This window comes from Alosa pseudoharengus, unplaced genomic scaffold (assembly GCF_046254945.1).
Source record: "Alosa pseudoharengus isolate Yale_2024_CS ecotype anadromous, Long Island Sound unplaced genomic scaffold, YU_APseudo_1.1 YU_APseudo_1.1_scf_6, whole genome shotgun sequence".
NCBI classification, from domain to species: domain Eukaryota; kingdom Metazoa; phylum Chordata; class Actinopteri; order Clupeiformes; family Clupeidae; genus Alosa; species Alosa pseudoharengus.
In genome coordinates, this window is record NW_027468848.1 from 18,444,244 (window position 1) to 18,461,197 (window position 16,954).

General features: G+C 43.2%; 1 protein-coding gene across 1 annotated transcript in view; it reads left to right on the forward strand.

Annotated features, from left to right (window-relative positions):
* Nucleotides 1–644: 644 nt before the first annotated feature.
* The window catches only part of atp8b5a (ATPase phospholipid transporting 8B5a), a 25,344-nt gene continuing 9,034 nt past the window's right edge, over nt 645–16,954 (forward strand). Inside the window, exons 1-15 of the mRNA XM_076270911.1 lie at nt 645–1,150; nt 7,854–7,928; nt 8,543–8,601; nt 9,790–9,903; nt 10,948–11,046; nt 12,413–12,474; nt 12,722–12,794; nt 12,986–13,056; nt 13,663–13,745; nt 14,050–14,208; nt 15,201–15,289; nt 15,426–15,619; nt 16,125–16,333; nt 16,580–16,623; nt 16,747–16,912. Coding sequence (XP_076127026.1) covers nt 7,886–7,928; nt 8,543–8,601; nt 9,790–9,903; nt 10,948–11,046; nt 12,413–12,474; nt 12,722–12,794; nt 12,986–13,056; nt 13,663–13,745; nt 14,050–14,208; nt 15,201–15,289; nt 15,426–15,619; nt 16,125–16,333; nt 16,580–16,623; nt 16,747–16,912 — 1,465 coding nt within the window. The 5' untranslated portion in view covers nt 645–1,150; nt 7,854–7,885. The remainder of the gene's footprint in view (nt 1,151–7,853; nt 7,929–8,542; nt 8,602–9,789; nt 9,904–10,947; nt 11,047–12,412; nt 12,475–12,721; nt 12,795–12,985; nt 13,057–13,662; nt 13,746–14,049; nt 14,209–15,200; nt 15,290–15,425; nt 15,620–16,124; nt 16,334–16,579; nt 16,624–16,746; nt 16,913–16,954) is intronic.

The following is a 16,954-nucleotide window of genomic DNA, read 5'->3' on the forward strand; positions in this document are numbered from 1 at the left end:
AACATATAAACAAAGTTTGCCAAGTGTACTAACAGTGAGATCTTTTGGATTTAAGAGTAAAGACAACAGCTGTCACACTCTGGAACACTTGTCCTTGGATAAGAGATAGAGAGTATGGCAACCTTCTGTAAACAGAGAAACATTCAACACATGTCTGCTCACAGAAGTCAACAGGGACCCGAGATTCAGATATCAGTGTGATATTTGTGAAGCTGACACACTATTTGAAGTGTCAGAATGCGTTTGTGTCTGAGTGAGTGTCTTCCGGGACAAAGGAATTTGTCTAAAATTCCTCTTCGGGGGGGGGGGGGGGGGGGGGCAGTGATTGTAGACCACTGTGATTTGTTGTTAATGACATAATACACATTGTGCATTGTGTGTGTGTGTGTGTGTGTGTGTGTGTGTGTGTGTGTGTTTGTGTGTGTGTGTGTGTGTGTGTGTGTGTGTGTGTGTGTGTGTGTTTGTTGTTTTCAGTAATATAGGATAACGGACAGCAGGAGTGAGTGTGAGTTGTTTCAATTCAGACCCATGTTGGAGAAAAGCGTAGAGAGAAAAAAAAGAGAAAAGAGCCTTGTTTCCTTTTTTGGTGAGCAGGAAATTGATACTTTAGAGCAGCGAGGGAGAGAGTGGGGGAGACGAGAGAGAGAGAATTTCTCCCTCCGACTGAACAAAGGACCAGTAAGTAGAAGCAGAAGAAAGGAGGAGAGTCCAACACCGTCCAGCGAGAAACGGGGTAAAGAGGGACACCAGAGAGAGTAGAAAGAGTTTGAGTGGGTCAGAGAAGGAAGGAGAAAGAAAGAGAGGAGAGAGAGAAAGAGAGAGAGAGTGTGTGAGTAGGGTCCCGCCCCATTCCGTTGTTTATCATGAGTGAGTGAGTGAGTGAGTTTGAGTGCTATGCCAAGTCCACCTCTACAGCCCAGCATGAGAGAAGGACAGTAGTAGAGGGAGAGAGAAAGAGAGAGGGACATTGAAGAGAGTGTGTGAGAAGAGAAGAAGAGAGAGAGAGAGAGAGAGAGAGAGAGAGAGAATGAGAGAGGAGGGCACGGAGCAGGAGAGGAGGAAGCGCTGGTGATTTGCCTCAGAGGACCGGCGGAACATCAGCAGAGGGCACACCGCGCTGCCCAGGGGAGAGCGGACACGCCGCCAGAGGGTAGGAGCCAATCATCAATCTCAGAGTGGATGGCAGAATGTTTATGTTGCGTGTGTGTGTGTGTGTGTGTGTGTGTGTGTGTGTGTGTGTGTGTGTGTGTGCTTGTGCGCATGTGGGCACACTCGTATATGTTACTGTACGTGTTTGTATGCGTATGTGTGTGTGTATGTGTGTGTGTGTGTGTGTCAATCACTAATCTCAGATCTGATGGTAGAAAGGGGCCAAGGTCAAGTATGGGAGAGGGGCAGGGGAGACAGTTTGGACAGGGAGGAGTTTGGGGGTGGGCTACAAAAGTCAAGGGGAAGAGTAGTAGTGTAAAGTAGTAGTGTGTGTGTTTTTGTGTTGCATGTTTGAGTGTGTGTGTGTGTGTGTGTATCTCTGTGTGTGTTTGTGTGTGTCTGTGTGTGTGTGTTTGTGTGTGTGTGTGTGTGTTCCCCGACCCCCACCCCCGCCTCTTACCCCTCTCTTCTGGAGGCTGTTTAAAGGCCAGGGTGGAAAAAGTGAAAGTTTGGTCTGGAGGGTTTGCTGTAAGGGGATCATATTTCTAGGGGCATGCAAGCAAGATTTGGGGAAAAGTTAGAACCAACCCAATACATTACCAGACTTATTGACGGTGACAAACTCAAGAGTTACTGACTGTGTTTGCATTCTTCACTCTTTTCACTGCATTTTACAGATGTTTTGTTAGTGTAGAATGTGCTTACGTTCACTTTTTAGCAATGAAAAACAGCATCCATTTACAGTACATTTAATGGAGTATTCAGTTGCTATGAAGCAATTGTGTGTCAAGCTTGTGGAGAAGCATGGAATTCATAGAAAGTGTTACTTTCCAGTGTTTTGTCTTGATTTCTCTATAGCTAAGGTTTGAACTCAGATGTTTATGTGTGATGAAGGTCCTTTGTAATGAAGGATGACCTTCACATGTTCTGGTGTCTCTCAAATGACCCCAAACTCCATGACTGACTGCCACCCCACCACTAACATAAATTATGTAACATCTGTACACAGGGTTGTGACCATGATGGATTCAATTTTATAATTTACCAACCAACTATTGTTTATGAATGAATAATTCAGCGGCCAATCAAAACGACATGGGTTTATGGGTAAAGTGAGAGGACTGCCCTCCGGTCTGCCATCCAGGCTGGAGATATGCGGGGCTGACTTTCTAAAGATCACCTTAATTATTCAACGGTCAGTCCCTGGCGGGTACTTTCCGAGCATCTCTTTTCTGATTTCAGATGTTTTTTTTTTTTTCGTGCCCCACTTTGAATACGGAAAAAAGCTAAGTTTAAAAATAGACGGATAGCGTTGTCACGACTGGCCCTCAATTTCCTGCATTACTGTAGGTCCAGTCCAGGGATGTGCTTGTGTTAAACAGATTAAGGTCAGTGGAGCCGAGTCCTCCGCTGCCTCAGGGCACTGCCTGCTGGGAGGGGTGGGCCAGCACAGGGGCACAGGCTGAGGTGGGCCTGGACTAGACATGCTGCCCGTAAGCAGCGCTCGTAAAAAATCCAGATGCTGGGCACTGGGTGGCTGCCATCTTTCCCAACACTCAAACGGACTGCCACCACACCCTGTCCGATGAAACTGTGGAGCAAGCAGCCGTGTGAGTGAGGCACTCGTTTTGGTTCTCCTTTAAGGTCAGTGAATGGAACAAGACCATGATGGAGACCATCGTGTGAGCAGTGTGAGCTCCATTGAGAGGGATTACAGATGAACACATATTGAAATACCTGTATCTGCATAAAGACATGTGGACATGTGTTGCACTTCACACTGACAGACCGCACCGTAAGGTCAGAGAGACTACTGACCGACTGAGTAGCCAGAATTGCAAGATTCATGATTTTATTAAAATCCCTATTAGCTGATAATGAACATCAACCTACTCTTCATGGGGTCCGTTAAGTGCTTCAGTTTCTCTTTTCCTCATGGGAATGCATGCTCTGTCCACTGAAGGCCTGCACTTGGTGGTCAGACAGAGGGTAGCCAGTTCCTCTTCCCCCTCACTCCCGTCTTTTCATTCGTCTGTTTGTCGTTTCGATGTTATTTACAAACAGACTTCCCAGGAAGAGTTATGGCACTAATGAACACCACATCCTGCTCATGGCCTCCCTCTGATGTTATGTCCACAATAACAATGGGCAGTATCGTCTCCACATACCCACCAGTCAGATTTCAGAATAGCCTAACTGTCTGACTAGGCAACTCATATTCTCGTCGATGTTGATCAGCCATTTTGTTGTTGTGGTTCAGCTTTGGTGTATCTTTACATTTGACAGGTGTTTCTTGTCAAGTCATCTTCTGTCTGCGAAGGATGTGTTTGTGTGTCCAGGGGTAGTGTTGCTGGCCATGAGAACAATACTTTTGTCAATGAGCTGTCAACAACATGCATTCACTGATGGTTCAACAGCATTTCCCTTTGACATTTTTTTTAATTGAACCACCAAGCGATGGAAGGTCCCAAATCCCTAAGTCTTTGTGACTGACCAGATTATTTCCAAAATGAGGTATTCTTTTATGTTTCACCACTTCACGTGAATATTGAATATTGTTTTTACATTTCTGTGCTTTTGCAGTTGGTCCCAACGTAATTGTTTTTCCTTTCCTCTGAATGGCAACCCCTCTCGACAACTTCCATGTATTGTTGCCAATCAGCAGTCCATCATCCTGTAATGGTCTTAGTCGTTTTCACAGTTTCTCCCCACTCTGGCTGTAGGGCGATAGCATCACATTTGTAAGGTTTAGCAAATGGCTGCATCAAAAGCATTTTAAAGCCTTGCGGATCACAAACCCATGATATGGCAGCTCCCACAACAATGAACTTTTGATCTTTCTTTGCCAGTTTGTAAGTTCAAATTCACGTCAGCTAAAAACCATATGCAGCGAAGCAACATTATGGGTAGGCCTACATGAACTATGGATTTTTTGCCTGCCCAGCCTTCTCTTTGGGAAAAATGTCTGAGGTAAATATTCCCTGTAAGTGTTGTCTTTTGCTAAGCGCAACTCACTTCTGGGCTTTATGTGAGTCCTAATGACATGTTTTAAACAATGGGGAATTTTTCATTCATACATACCAATTGAGCCTGTATGTGGTCTTAATTGTGGTATTGTAATGTTGAAGCAATCACACACTAAGTGGGAAAAAATGACCATGTGTTTGTCTTGTGGCTTCAATATACTGTCTGTGTTAGAAAAGTGGACTGTTTTGACCGGTCAGCCCTCATGACGCAGACGTGCGTCTATGACAAACATTAAATCCTCCTCCACCTTATGTATGTGGACACCCCTGTGGTCTCTGTGAGACAGTGGCCAGAGAGAGCATGGCTCTTGGCTCACATAACTAATGTCATTACCTTCCCCAGGATTGCTCAAGTGTGTGTGGCTACACACCACTGCTTAGGCCAGCCTCTGACAGACACCCTACATCAACCAGTCATTATGTCTCTGGCTTATGTCATTACCCGCAGCACTACTGAAAAACAGAAATCCCCAGTGGGCTTGCCAGAAATGTGGACTCACTCGTCCATGTAGTCCCCTTCCACACCAAACACCACTTCACCATCGGCCTTAATTTCCCATCATTGCACAACATTTAGGTTAACACTTTTAGAAAAATAACGTTTATGTTTTTTACAGTTTTTAAAAATGCCGCAATAATCCCTTGGGCAGCATACACACCAGACACCAAATAAACAGGCCATGCCAGTGGAGCCATGCAAAACACGGGGGGAAAAAACTACTGTGGATGTAAGACTGATTATTGCTGCAGATGTACTTCATGTTCCGAGTCATTGGAGGCACTCATGGTGAACTACTGCCAGACTAGTTCTCCCTAAAGCCCTCAACCCCTCAAACCACCCCTCCCCGCAGAGTCCCCACACTTAGATGCCAACACCAGGAAGACTTCAGCCTCCAGAGCCTTGCTCGTGTTTCAGCATGTCAGGAAGGAGGTTTAAAGAAAAGGCAGGCTTTTTCCCCATGAAAACAACAGCTATGTATGAGTCATGTAGCTGCTAGCTAGGCACTATCTCTGAAGGAGAAGCAGCTGTTATTTTCCCAGGATTCACCCAAGGCATGTAAGTGTAGACAGTGGTGACTGGCTGTAAATACATGAATCTTTTGAAACGTGTTCAAGTGAGTTTTAGAGAGTCAGCCTGTTGTTGGTGAAGCAATGAGTTCTTTTTATGGTAGTAGTTATGGTGGTATGTGTGGGTTTAGTCTTATTTCCTCTATTCTTCCCCTAAGGGGTCAGAATCTGTGTGTGGGTGGGGGTAGGGTAAAGGGAGGTAGAATGAGAGAGAGAGAGAGTCTCTGTGTTGGTGTGTTTTTGGCGAAATGTTGCGAATGACATACATCAACGTTCCCTGGGCTTGTAACACTGATCAACCACACACCATCTTCTTCTTTCTGTCCAAATCCACACCCTTCCTCCATTTTTCTTTTCTTCCTCTTTATTTGTTTGCTTTTTTCCCCCAAACCCTTTATCACTTTCAAATCCTTTTTTGTGCTGCCATCTCTTCTCAGAGAGTCACTGTCTCTGTGAATGACTCGCAGCCCTGTCACTTGGGCAGCTTACACCAAGGTTGTGGAGGCAGCAGCAGTCCTCACTGACAACCACTTTCCACAGCTATCACTGCATCATGCATTCTTGCACATTAACTCACTGCTCAGTTATGCCGGTATATACATATTAGATACATTACATACATGAAAATCCATATTGCTATGTATATGTTTCATTTTATCTTTGGTAAACTGGCTGTATGTTAGACCCCTTTATTTCAGCTGATCACATCACACCTCCAACAGTGCTCATCAAGCATCTAAAATGTGGAGTGAGGGATTTAGCTAGAGCTTTTAAAAAAGTTTTTAAAAAACGCTGAGAGCTTTCCCTGTTCATCAGACTCACGACTGTGTGGCTTGTGTGGGAGACCTCCATTCATGTGGCACACACAGATGTGGCTATGTCTCAGTCAACTAAAACAAACAGGCTGTACTGAAGGCTGTCTCAGACAGCCGTAAATTCCCCAGCATGCTGTTGGCTGACAGCTTAAAGCCCTCAGTGTGACTGGAGAGGGGGTTAGATAGCGACTTTTTCTCATGGAGAGGTGACCAAGAGAAGCTCTGTTTGAGGTGTGTGTGTGTGTGTGTGTGTGTGTGTGTGTGTGTGTGTGTGTGTGTGTGTGTGTGTGTGTGTGTGGTGGGGGAGTGCTGGTGTAGTGTGTGTGTGTGTGTGTGTGTGTGTGTGTGTGTGTGTGTTTCTTTTTTTTACTGTTTGCTGCTGAGCAACCCCCTGCACGTTCTCAAACACACTCACACACACACACACACACACACACACACACACACACACACACACACACACACACACACACACACACACACACACACACACACCACATGTGGCAGTTATAAATAGACACAGAGGTGAAGTCACTGTGGATTCCCTGCCAGATGGGTGTGCTGAAAACTGCTGTTTCCTGCCTTGCTATTATCAATAGCACCTCCCATAGCTCAGTGTGTCACATCACCAGTCTCTCTTCTACATTCTCCTCAGCAGGCCTCATGGATTTCACTTTCTGTGTTAATATGTGTGTGTGTGTGTGTGTGTGACAGAAAGAGAGAGAGAGAGAGAGTGATATGAGAAAGAGAGAGAGAAACACAGAGAGAGAAAGAGAGTATGTTTTTTTGCGTGTAAACAAGCCTGTTTAGGTACGTCATGCTGTGTCTACTGGTACCATCAGACTTGTAAACATTTACAAATGGCAATTTACCACTGCAAGAGGCTGCAGTGCATTCATGCTGCATTGGGGAATTAGATAAACTGATTCATTCTCACCAGTGCTGATAATCTCCTTGGAGTGCTGTTAGAGTCGTGTGCTTGATGTCACACAGACTAGGCTTGAAGGTTTGCCCTTTAGGAAGTGTCTGCTTTCTAAGGGCGTCCCACGAATGACTTAACACTTTCCAAGATGCAGTGCACTTCAACCAGCCTCCACCCAGCCTTCACTGACATCTAATTCAGTCGGCCTTTGTTTTTGTGTTAATTGTTTGTGGGAAAAGACAGTGGCAGCTGTAATGTGTGATACTGTAAGTGTCATGGACCACTGATGTAGCTATAATGGAATGTTGATAATGTGATTAGTGTCGTGTTTTACGCTTTGTTTTTTTCTATTTGACTATTTTGTGAGTGTTATGCCATTTCAGTTTGCTGGTCGAAGCTAAACCCAGTGCTACCGGCGTTTGACAGGCTTCAGATAAGATCGATGAAGGAAGTGAAATTGGTTTGAGTATTGTGAAACGTGTGGGCTCAGTAAAAGATTTAAAACTCTGACATCAATTATGTTACATAGAAGATAAACTAAGGAAAATAGCTGGCTAACTGAATATACATGTTTCTCTAGAGGCTCAGAATTCATTATATGCCATTAATACAATTAAATCAAATATTGAAACACATTAGGTTTTAATCAAATCTTATATTGAACTGCTGAAGTGATAAAAATGACGTACGTACATTATTTCCACCTCTGCTGAATGGTTATGAGCCTCGGTATGCTTACTGTACCTTGTGAATACCCTGAGGAATGTCAGAAGACTGATGGGGCTTTAGTAATGACTGTGTAAGTGGTTTCTATAATGGTCTGTTTCCAGCACAGCGGTGCACTTCTCATCTTTGATGTCTTTTCTTTTACAGATGCAGTGAGTAAATGAGTGCAAAGTGCAGCCATGTCGTTCTTTGGCCTGGATTGTGTGAGGAAGAGAGAGAGAGGTAAGGACACCCTCCTCTTTTCTTTCTCCTCCCCTCTCTCCTCAGCTCTGTGTGTTTCTATTGTCCTCATGTGGACAGTGTTTTACCATTTTCTGTATTTCCTTTCAGTGTAACATAAGTATAAATGTGTTGGGCAATCCAATAGGTACATGTGTTCCTAAAGCAACTCTGAAATATAAGTCACTTAATTCCAAACACTGATTAATATACTTTCATTTAGCTATTTTGTCAAACAGAACTACCTCAGCCATTTATTGGCCTGACTTTGCACTATTATATTGACTGTCTATGCACAATTGCACAATTTCAACCCAATTTTGCTGCTCTTATTTCTTCATTGTATGTGCCTTCTTATTTACTTTTTATTGTTTACTTGAATGTTATGTTTGTCTGTGGACTTAATTGGTCAAATATGTCTTGTCTTCACCGTGGGATAGTGAGAAACGTAATTTCGATCTCTTTGTATGTCTTGGCATGTGAAGAAATTGACAATAAAGCAGACTTTGACTTTGACTATTGATGTTTTAGAAAATATCATATGAAACTACATTTCTCCTTGTAATAGTTGACATGGATATGATATGATTTTTAACTGAGCTTTTGATGTGTTTCAGAGGAGGAAAGAAGATTGAAAGCCAACGACAGAGATTACAACCTGTCCTTTAAGTATGCGGTGAGTTCAAAAGATCACAACCTGTCCTTTAAGTACGCAGTGATTTCTGCACTGCAAGGCTGTCTTTTCCTTGATGTAAACCAGACACATACACATACACTACTCTGCATTCCTGCATACACAAACACACTGACAGTACACACACACACACACACACACACTCAAACACACACACACACACACACACACACACACACACACACACACACACACACACACACACACACACACACACACACACACACACTGTGATATGAAGGTGTCCTTGCTGTAAGGCCATGTGTCTGCATATGTCTTTCTGCAAGAATCAGAATAAAACATAGGTCATCTCTTAACTATAAATAATTGAGTATATATTATATACCGGTAGTCAAAGGTTATGCAGTCAAAGAAGACCAGTCAAGAGAGTTTCTGAGCAATAGCATGCACTCATGTACTATATGTAGCCAAAGCACTTCTGAGCTGTAAATGTTTGACATTTTTCTTATACACTAAGGCTTAGACATATGGAGAGATGAGGCAGTTCCATTTTTTATCTGTTATATTCTTACCTCTGCCAAATTTTATTTTGTTGTTTTTTGTAGGTTTTGTCTGTTTGTCGGGCCAAATTGTCTGTTGGCCCGATTACATAAACACTATAGGCTGATTTTCATGACACTTGGTGAAGTGGTGTAGTAGGATGGGCCAAAGGACAAATCATTATATATTAGAAAGGATCCAGAACAAACGAGAGATCCAGGATTTTATTTCACTTTTTCTAGTTTTGTGAGATATGACGTCTGCCATCTCCGAGTGCCCTTCTAGTTCACTAATGTGATTAGATTGATTAAGTTCTCTATTTCTGTTTTAGTACAGCTCAATATTTTAAACTACTGTCTTTTTTCTCTCTCTCTCTCCCTGTCTCTCTCTATCTCTCTCTCTCTCTCTCTCTCACACACACACACACACACACACACACACACACACACACACACACACACACACACACAGAGAGACTCTCCTTACAGTATTCTCCACTTGTTGAGGTTTCTGATGAACTTCGGGAAACAAGAGAAATATTGTACTTATTTGGTTAAATATTTATACCCAGTGGATATATTTTACAGACACGGATGCATTTTTTAGTGCAATGATTAAATATTGTACACTAAACGTTGTTTAATATTTAATTTCTCCTCCCTGCCTCAGACCAATGCCATCAAGACCTCAAAGTACAACGCCATCACCTTCCTGCCTCTCAACCTCTTTGAGCAATTCCAAAGGATAGCCAACGCCTACTTTCTGTTCTTACTCGTTCTACAGGTGAGTTACTGGTAACACCAACACAGTCTTTTCTCATTTATATAATCTAACAAGACATCTTCTGGGAATTTCAATTTGCTTATTTGTCTCGCAGGGAACTAGTGGGGTAGGACGAGACAGATATACCATGGTCAGAGTCAAAACAAATACAATATTTGTAGGGTATTAAGGGTTTTGATATGGGGGGAATCGGAGTTTATCATCTCACCAATTCAGTTTGCAGTTGCAGTTTTTGGTGGAAGGTTGTTGACATTTAAGCTCCACGGCGAATCAAATGAAACCCCTCCCTTACGTGATTGGCTGGAATTGTTTGTGGCTCGGTCCAAGCCCCTGTGTTTGTTTCCCATGTCCAGCGCCAGAACTGTGTACCAACACCACCAGTTTATTCGAGCACACACACTCACACTGAGCAGAGAGCTAGAGTAGCCACAATTCACTTAATAGGACAAAGGGTACATTGAATTAGAATGGCGGGCTCGGTCTGCACCTCTAAGTCCGTTTCTCTGTGTCCTATTCTTACCTTGGGTTTGGTATGGTGCCCAACCGACCTTGGCGGTGTTACGCAGCTGCATTGTTGTGCTATGACCATTGTTACTGTGTGAGTTCCCACATGAGAGTTTAGCTATGAGAGTTTAATGATACCTGTAGCACAACAGACCTTCGAGATTACAGGTTTCTTCCCCGATCTTTCACTTTTTAGTATCAGTAAACACATTTCTGAAAGCTAAACTCATTTCAAGCTCAGTGGTTACTAGGCACCATGTGAGAAGAGAGAAATGGAGTCAGGCTTGAAGGAAGTGAGAGTGTTACTTCAGGATGTTGCTTTATGGGCCCCTTATAAATTCAGTGGTATTGATGTCATAGGCTAAGACCTCTTTCAACTGCCTTGTTTTGCACCATGTGAAACAGAAGTGAAATGTTTTATTTATTAACAGTGACAGTAACAGCTAAGATTCTATAGTTACTGTAACTTTATCAACCGTCTCTGGTAACAGTGCTTCTTTTTCACCTGTTGCTTCCCATATGCATGCCTGTTTTCCTCAGGTGATTCCTGCCATCTCGTCACTATCATGGTTCACCACCGTGGTGCCCCTGGTCCTAGTGCTGTTTGTGACAGCAGCCAAAGATGCTATAGATGACATTGTGAGTACCTGTGCAGTTGAATTGGGTGCATCTACTATAAGCTGCTGTGCTGCAGGTCGGGTTCATTTTTGAGTGCTCAGTGTTCAGCCAGAAGCCTGAGAGCTTGGGAACGATCCATGCATCCTGCTAGCAGTTGAGTAATGATAAGTTATGATCTGGGTGACATTTAGTGAAGTGTTTTTTTTTTGACTGACAAACTACGACGTTCCACAAGCACATCTCCATGAAGTGCAGTATGGCACTGTGGATGATGACATTTTTGTTTAGAAATAGTTGTTTTTGTCATTCCCATGCTACTGTTTAGGCTCTCAACAATGTCTTCTTCTTGTCTACTGTTGTTGTGTTCATGCTTTTGTGTCTTTTCCCCCAGCTCTCTCTCTCTCTCTCTCTCTCTTTCTCTGTATTATCTACTCCTGTTTTAGTTGTTTGCATAGATATAGGATTGGGAGAGTTGTGGCAGAGGGGCACTAGAGAGCCTGTAATAAGACACAACAAACTATTCTCAGATATCTGTTTTATTATTCTCAGAGTTTTATTTGGCATCAGGTCTTTGTTGTCACCAGGGTCTTTGTGGCTATTTAAATTAGTATTAGATATTCTTATTTTAGTTCAGAAATTGAGTTTGGTTATCAGATTGTGGACAGTTTTAACCCCATTGTGCTAGTCCTTTTGCTTTTGCCACACAGTCAAAACAAAATAGTGCGGTAGTAATGGAGCATGCCACACACTCAAACTCACACTCAAAAAATATAATGCGGTAATAGTAATGTGAATACAGAATAATGTGAATAATGTGATTTTTTATAGCATAGTTATCGAAAATATATATTTATACTTTCACATTATAGCTTAAAATGCATGCTAAATCCCTGTTTAATGTGGTTGTGGAACATTAAATTTGACAAATGGTACATCTTTGCTAATATCTACACCCATCTGACACAACACACATCTGTTTTTAAATGGCACATCTGTGCATTTGGGAAAGGTCAGTGCTGTGAGCATCATGGAAAGATTAGGGAGAGGTAGAGGGTTGTTCCCTGAGACAGGAGCAGTCTTCCCTGCGCAGCAGCACACAAGCACAAGGGTCTTATTGTGCCTGCGTCTGGGCCTGGGGTGTGGTCTCACGGTGCTGGAAGTGAACCAGTTCCAAACACACACTGTGTAGGGGTTTTCACCTTCTCTGGCACATGTTTGTGGAAACATGTCTGCCAGCATTGCATGGGAGTGCGGCTGTGTTTTCATTGAGAATACCTTTGACGTTTTTGGAGAAAACAACTTTTATTTCTTGAAGTGCTTGCAGAGTGTGTGAGTGTGGTGGTGTTTTGTGCCTGTGTGGTTAAAAACTGTATCTGATCTTCCTCAGAATCGCCACAGAAGTGACAAGAAAGTGAACAACCGTAAAGTCCAAGTTCTCATCAATGGAGAGTAAGTTTGCACTATGCTCTCCTGTGGCCTGTGTAATGGCTTTCCCCCCAATCCTTCATAGTTTAAATATAGCTTGCAACAATGTGTTTTTAGGCTGTTGTTTGTGGTATTTCAGTGTGTGGTTTGTGGCTGAGTTTGTCAAAACATTGTTATTTACACATCTGTGTCATGTCCAGTGAACTGTTTAATTATCTGTTATCTAACTGTTATCTTCCCTTATCATCCTTTTCTTTCCTTCTCTCCAAAGACTCCGTAGTGAAAAATGGTTGGATGTGCAAGTGGGAGACATTATCAAACTAGAAAACAACCAGTTTGTGACGGTGAGATATACTAAGAGTTCCTCTGACAGGATGTATGATCTGAAAAATCTCGGCATCATTTCCTGTTTTAAGCAGTAATCTCAAATCATAGTGTTGGCCCTCCCTTTTGACTCCATAAATGGTCATGTGTGAGGCCCTGACTCTGGTTCCTAATGTTTTAACATGTTTGTTTCTCTCTGTGAAATTTACAGGCAGACCTGCTCCTTCTGTCAAGTAGTGAGCCTCTCAACCTGGTCTACATAGAGACTGCAGAACTAGATGGGTGTGTGTGTGTGTGTGTCTGTGTGTTTGTGTTTGTGTTTGTGTGTGTGTCTGTCAGCCAACCAATATATGCGGCTGTTATTTAAGCGACACAGTGCAGGGTTATTTGTGCCTTAAAACGGCTTCAACCGGCTAGTAACTGCTTCAAACTCATTTTGAGGATGCATTGATTTATATTAGGCAGAATGTCATCTCTCTCTGCTGATGTGCACCCAAAACCACTAGTGCTCTTGTTCAATGCAGGAACATGACCCTTTCATCACATGTTGACGCATTGGGTACATGCTTCTTGGTAAATGGTTGTTATTTGGGGTAGATCAGTATGTGGTCTGTGACTGAATTTGTCAAAACGTTGTTGCTGTCATCAACATAATGTATTTGCACATCCGTGTCATATCCCAGTATAATGCAAATTGACAACAAAGTGTATGAACTGCATATTCATATTTAAAAATATTAAGTGTGCCTGTGTGTGTGTGTGTGTGTGTGTGTGTGTGTGTGTGTCTGTCTGTATGTCTGGGTGTTTATATATCTGTATTTATGTGCATTGTGGTATTTGTCGATGACTGTGTTGAGTGTAATAACCATTCCACGTGTGTTTTCCCAGCGAGACTAATCTTAAGGTGAAGCAAGCTCTCACAGTCACAGGGGACATGGGAGACAGCGTGACGGCCCTGGCTGCCTTCAATGGTGATTAGTGGATGAAAACCTCATGAAAACGGGAACGGGGACATATATTCAAGGAAGTGATGAGATTGTATTGCATGACCTAGCAGGGACTGTTGAGGATTGAGCAAGCATGGTATCAGCGGTGGATTGGGTAACCATGTGTTGAGTGTGCCGCCCACCCAGACTTTAATTCACTTTTAAAGTAATCCATTGAAGTATTAGAATATGACAAATTCAAGACAACTGAGTCTTGAATTTGTCCCCCTCTGATTATGCCGATCCAAATGTTAGTTTGCATAATGCCCCTGCGTGTCACCCTGTTCAGGTGAAGTGCGCTGTGAGCCTCCCAACAACCGACTGGACCGCTTCACGGGGACTCTGAGCTTTGCAGGGCAGAAGTATCCTCTGGACAACGAGAAGGTCCTGCTGAGGGGATGCACTCTCAGGAACACTGAGTGGTGCTTTGGCCTGGTCATCTTCGGAGGTCAGCCCCATACTTACTGTTGTTTTTATTCTCCCTTTGGTCAATAGCTTTCGCCCTCTGCTGGTGGGAAGTGGTGCTACACACTGGAACCCGGCTGTTCACCGAGGCCTTTAATATGTTGCACAAAGGCTGTATTTTGTTGTAAGCCAAACATGTTGTAGCTGTGACAACATCTTTGACAACAAAAAACAACTTTTTTGTTTTTTTTCTCTTTCAACCGAGCAAAGTAAAAACAGAAAGTGATTAAACAATCAGAAAGAAAGCTCTCAAAGTCTTGTGCATTTTTATTCAAATACATGTGCAGTGACATGCCCCCAATGGTAAGTGCAATCTATGGGGTCAATATGTCCAAAACAGTGTAAGCAGTTAAGCATGCAAATACAGAGGTGGTGTTGAGCCGTGCAAAACTCATTTCATGGGTGGTTACTCTAAAATGACTCGCCTGGAATTCAAAGTGTGACCTGCAATCTGATAATTTCTGCAAGACACACCACATTAAACAAGATTGTTAGAGTCAGTTTACAGCTTCAGCACCTTAGATCTTTGGTGCCATCACCTACATAACATTTATTCATTTAGCTTCGGTGCCATCACCTACATAACATTTACTCATTTAGCTGATTCTTTTATCCAAAGTGACTTACACATGGAATGGACACCTTCCAAAGAATGAAGTTGAATACAGTACCCTTTGCATGCTTACTGGCAAATAGCAGTTAACTATGAAATGGATCTGTTGTGATGGTATCCTGCACCCTGCTGCAAACAGTGCCATGGCTGTCTGGAGCCAGATGTGCATTGTTTGCTGTATCCTGCGTTATGTTGTATGGTATTAATTTGGCTCGGTTGTGGAAGTCCCCAACCAATAGCACAAGGAATGTCATATCTTTCCTGTGTACACTCACCGTAGTTAAAAATACAGTTTACAAGCATGATTGTTCCAGACTGTTCCAGGCTATGCCTCGAAGTACTGCTATTTCTGTCTGTTTCAGGCCAAGAGACCAAGCTGATGCAGAACTGTGGGAAAACCACGTTCAAGAGGACCAGTATTGACCGGCTCATGAACCAACTGGTGCTCTGTGTAAGTTAACTCAGTACTCACAGGCTGTCACCTTGCTGCTCTCACCTTACATACTCTTGCTTTCTAATACATTTTGGATGAAAGGTTCAGTTAAATGAATGAAGTCTTGTTGATGTACCCAAAAATGCTGGTTTAGATCTTTGGCTTCCTAGCCATCATGTGCGCCATCCTTGCCATTGGTAACTACATCTGGGAGCTAGAGGAGGGGTCAAAGTTCACAGTGTTCCTGCCCAGAGAGGAGGGAGTGGACGCAGCCTTCTCATCCTTCCTCACATTCTGGTCCTACGTCATCATCCTCAACACGGTGGTGCCCATATCCCTTTACGTCAGGTGTGTTTGACATGACAAGCATGGGAATGTGCTGCTGCTCTAGACCAGTAGCATCCACTTAAGCAATGGTTGTGTGAATACCTAAACCCACAGAATATATTCTGGTGTTCCTCTTTACCAGTTCACTGACAAACAATTATTTGTGATGCTTATAACATCCCCAAATTATTGACACGAGTTATCCAATTGCTGTGAAAGTAGCCTAGATGATCACTATACAACTGAATAAACTAAAGCAAACTAAAACATGCTACTCACTTTTACGCGCCATCATGGTGAGATAACACAATCCAGGTTGTCTAAAAAAAAATGTGTGTGTGTGTGTGTGTGTGTGTGTGTGTGTGTGTGTGTATTATGTGTGTGTGTGTGTGTGTGTGTGTGTGTGTGTGTGTGTATGTGTGTGTGTGTGTGTGTGTGTGTGTTTGTGTATTATGTGTGTGTGTGTGTGTGTGTGTGTGTGTGTGTGTGTGTGTGTGTGTGTGTGTGTGTGTGTGGTGTACGTTAGCGTTGAGATCATTCGCCTGGGCAACAGCTTCTTCATCGAGTGGGACCGTAAGATGTACTACGAGCGCAGCGACACTCCGGCAGAGGCGCGCACCACCACTCTGAACGAGGAGCTGGGCCAGATCAAATACATCTTCTCCGACAAGACCGGCACCCTCACCCAGAACATCATGACCTTCAACAAGTGCTCCATCAACGCCAAATCTTATGGTGAGACAACAAAGGGGCTGTCTCATTCACACACATACACACACACACACACACACACACACACACACACACACACACACAAACTCTCTCTCACACACACACACAAGCTCTCTCTCTTTCACACACACACACACACACACACACCAAAATGAACAGTAACATACTGTACCCACAAAAACATACAGCTTCTGTTAACTTTTCTTATTATATGATGAAGTACAAAGTTTTCTTTATCACATGTTCCAGGTGATGTTATAGACTACTCTGGTCAGAGACTGGAAATCACTGAGGTAAGGCTGCTGGACTGTGTAGCTTTTTGCCACATGTACCCGTTGTAAAGATACAAGATACAGCACACACTGTTTGTAGTACGTAGCCTTCGGTACTTACTTCCCCTGGCTGCCCTATCACAGGATATGGAGTCGGTGGACTTCTCGTTTAACCCGCTGGCTGACCCAAAGTTCCAGTTCTATGACCACAGCCTGGTGGAGGCGGTGAAGCTGGAGAACACTGAAGTCCACGCCTTCTTCCGCCTGCTCGCTCTATGCCACACCGTCATGGCCGAGGAGAAGAATGAGGGTATGAACAATATACATGTGTGTGCGTGTGTGTGTGTGCATG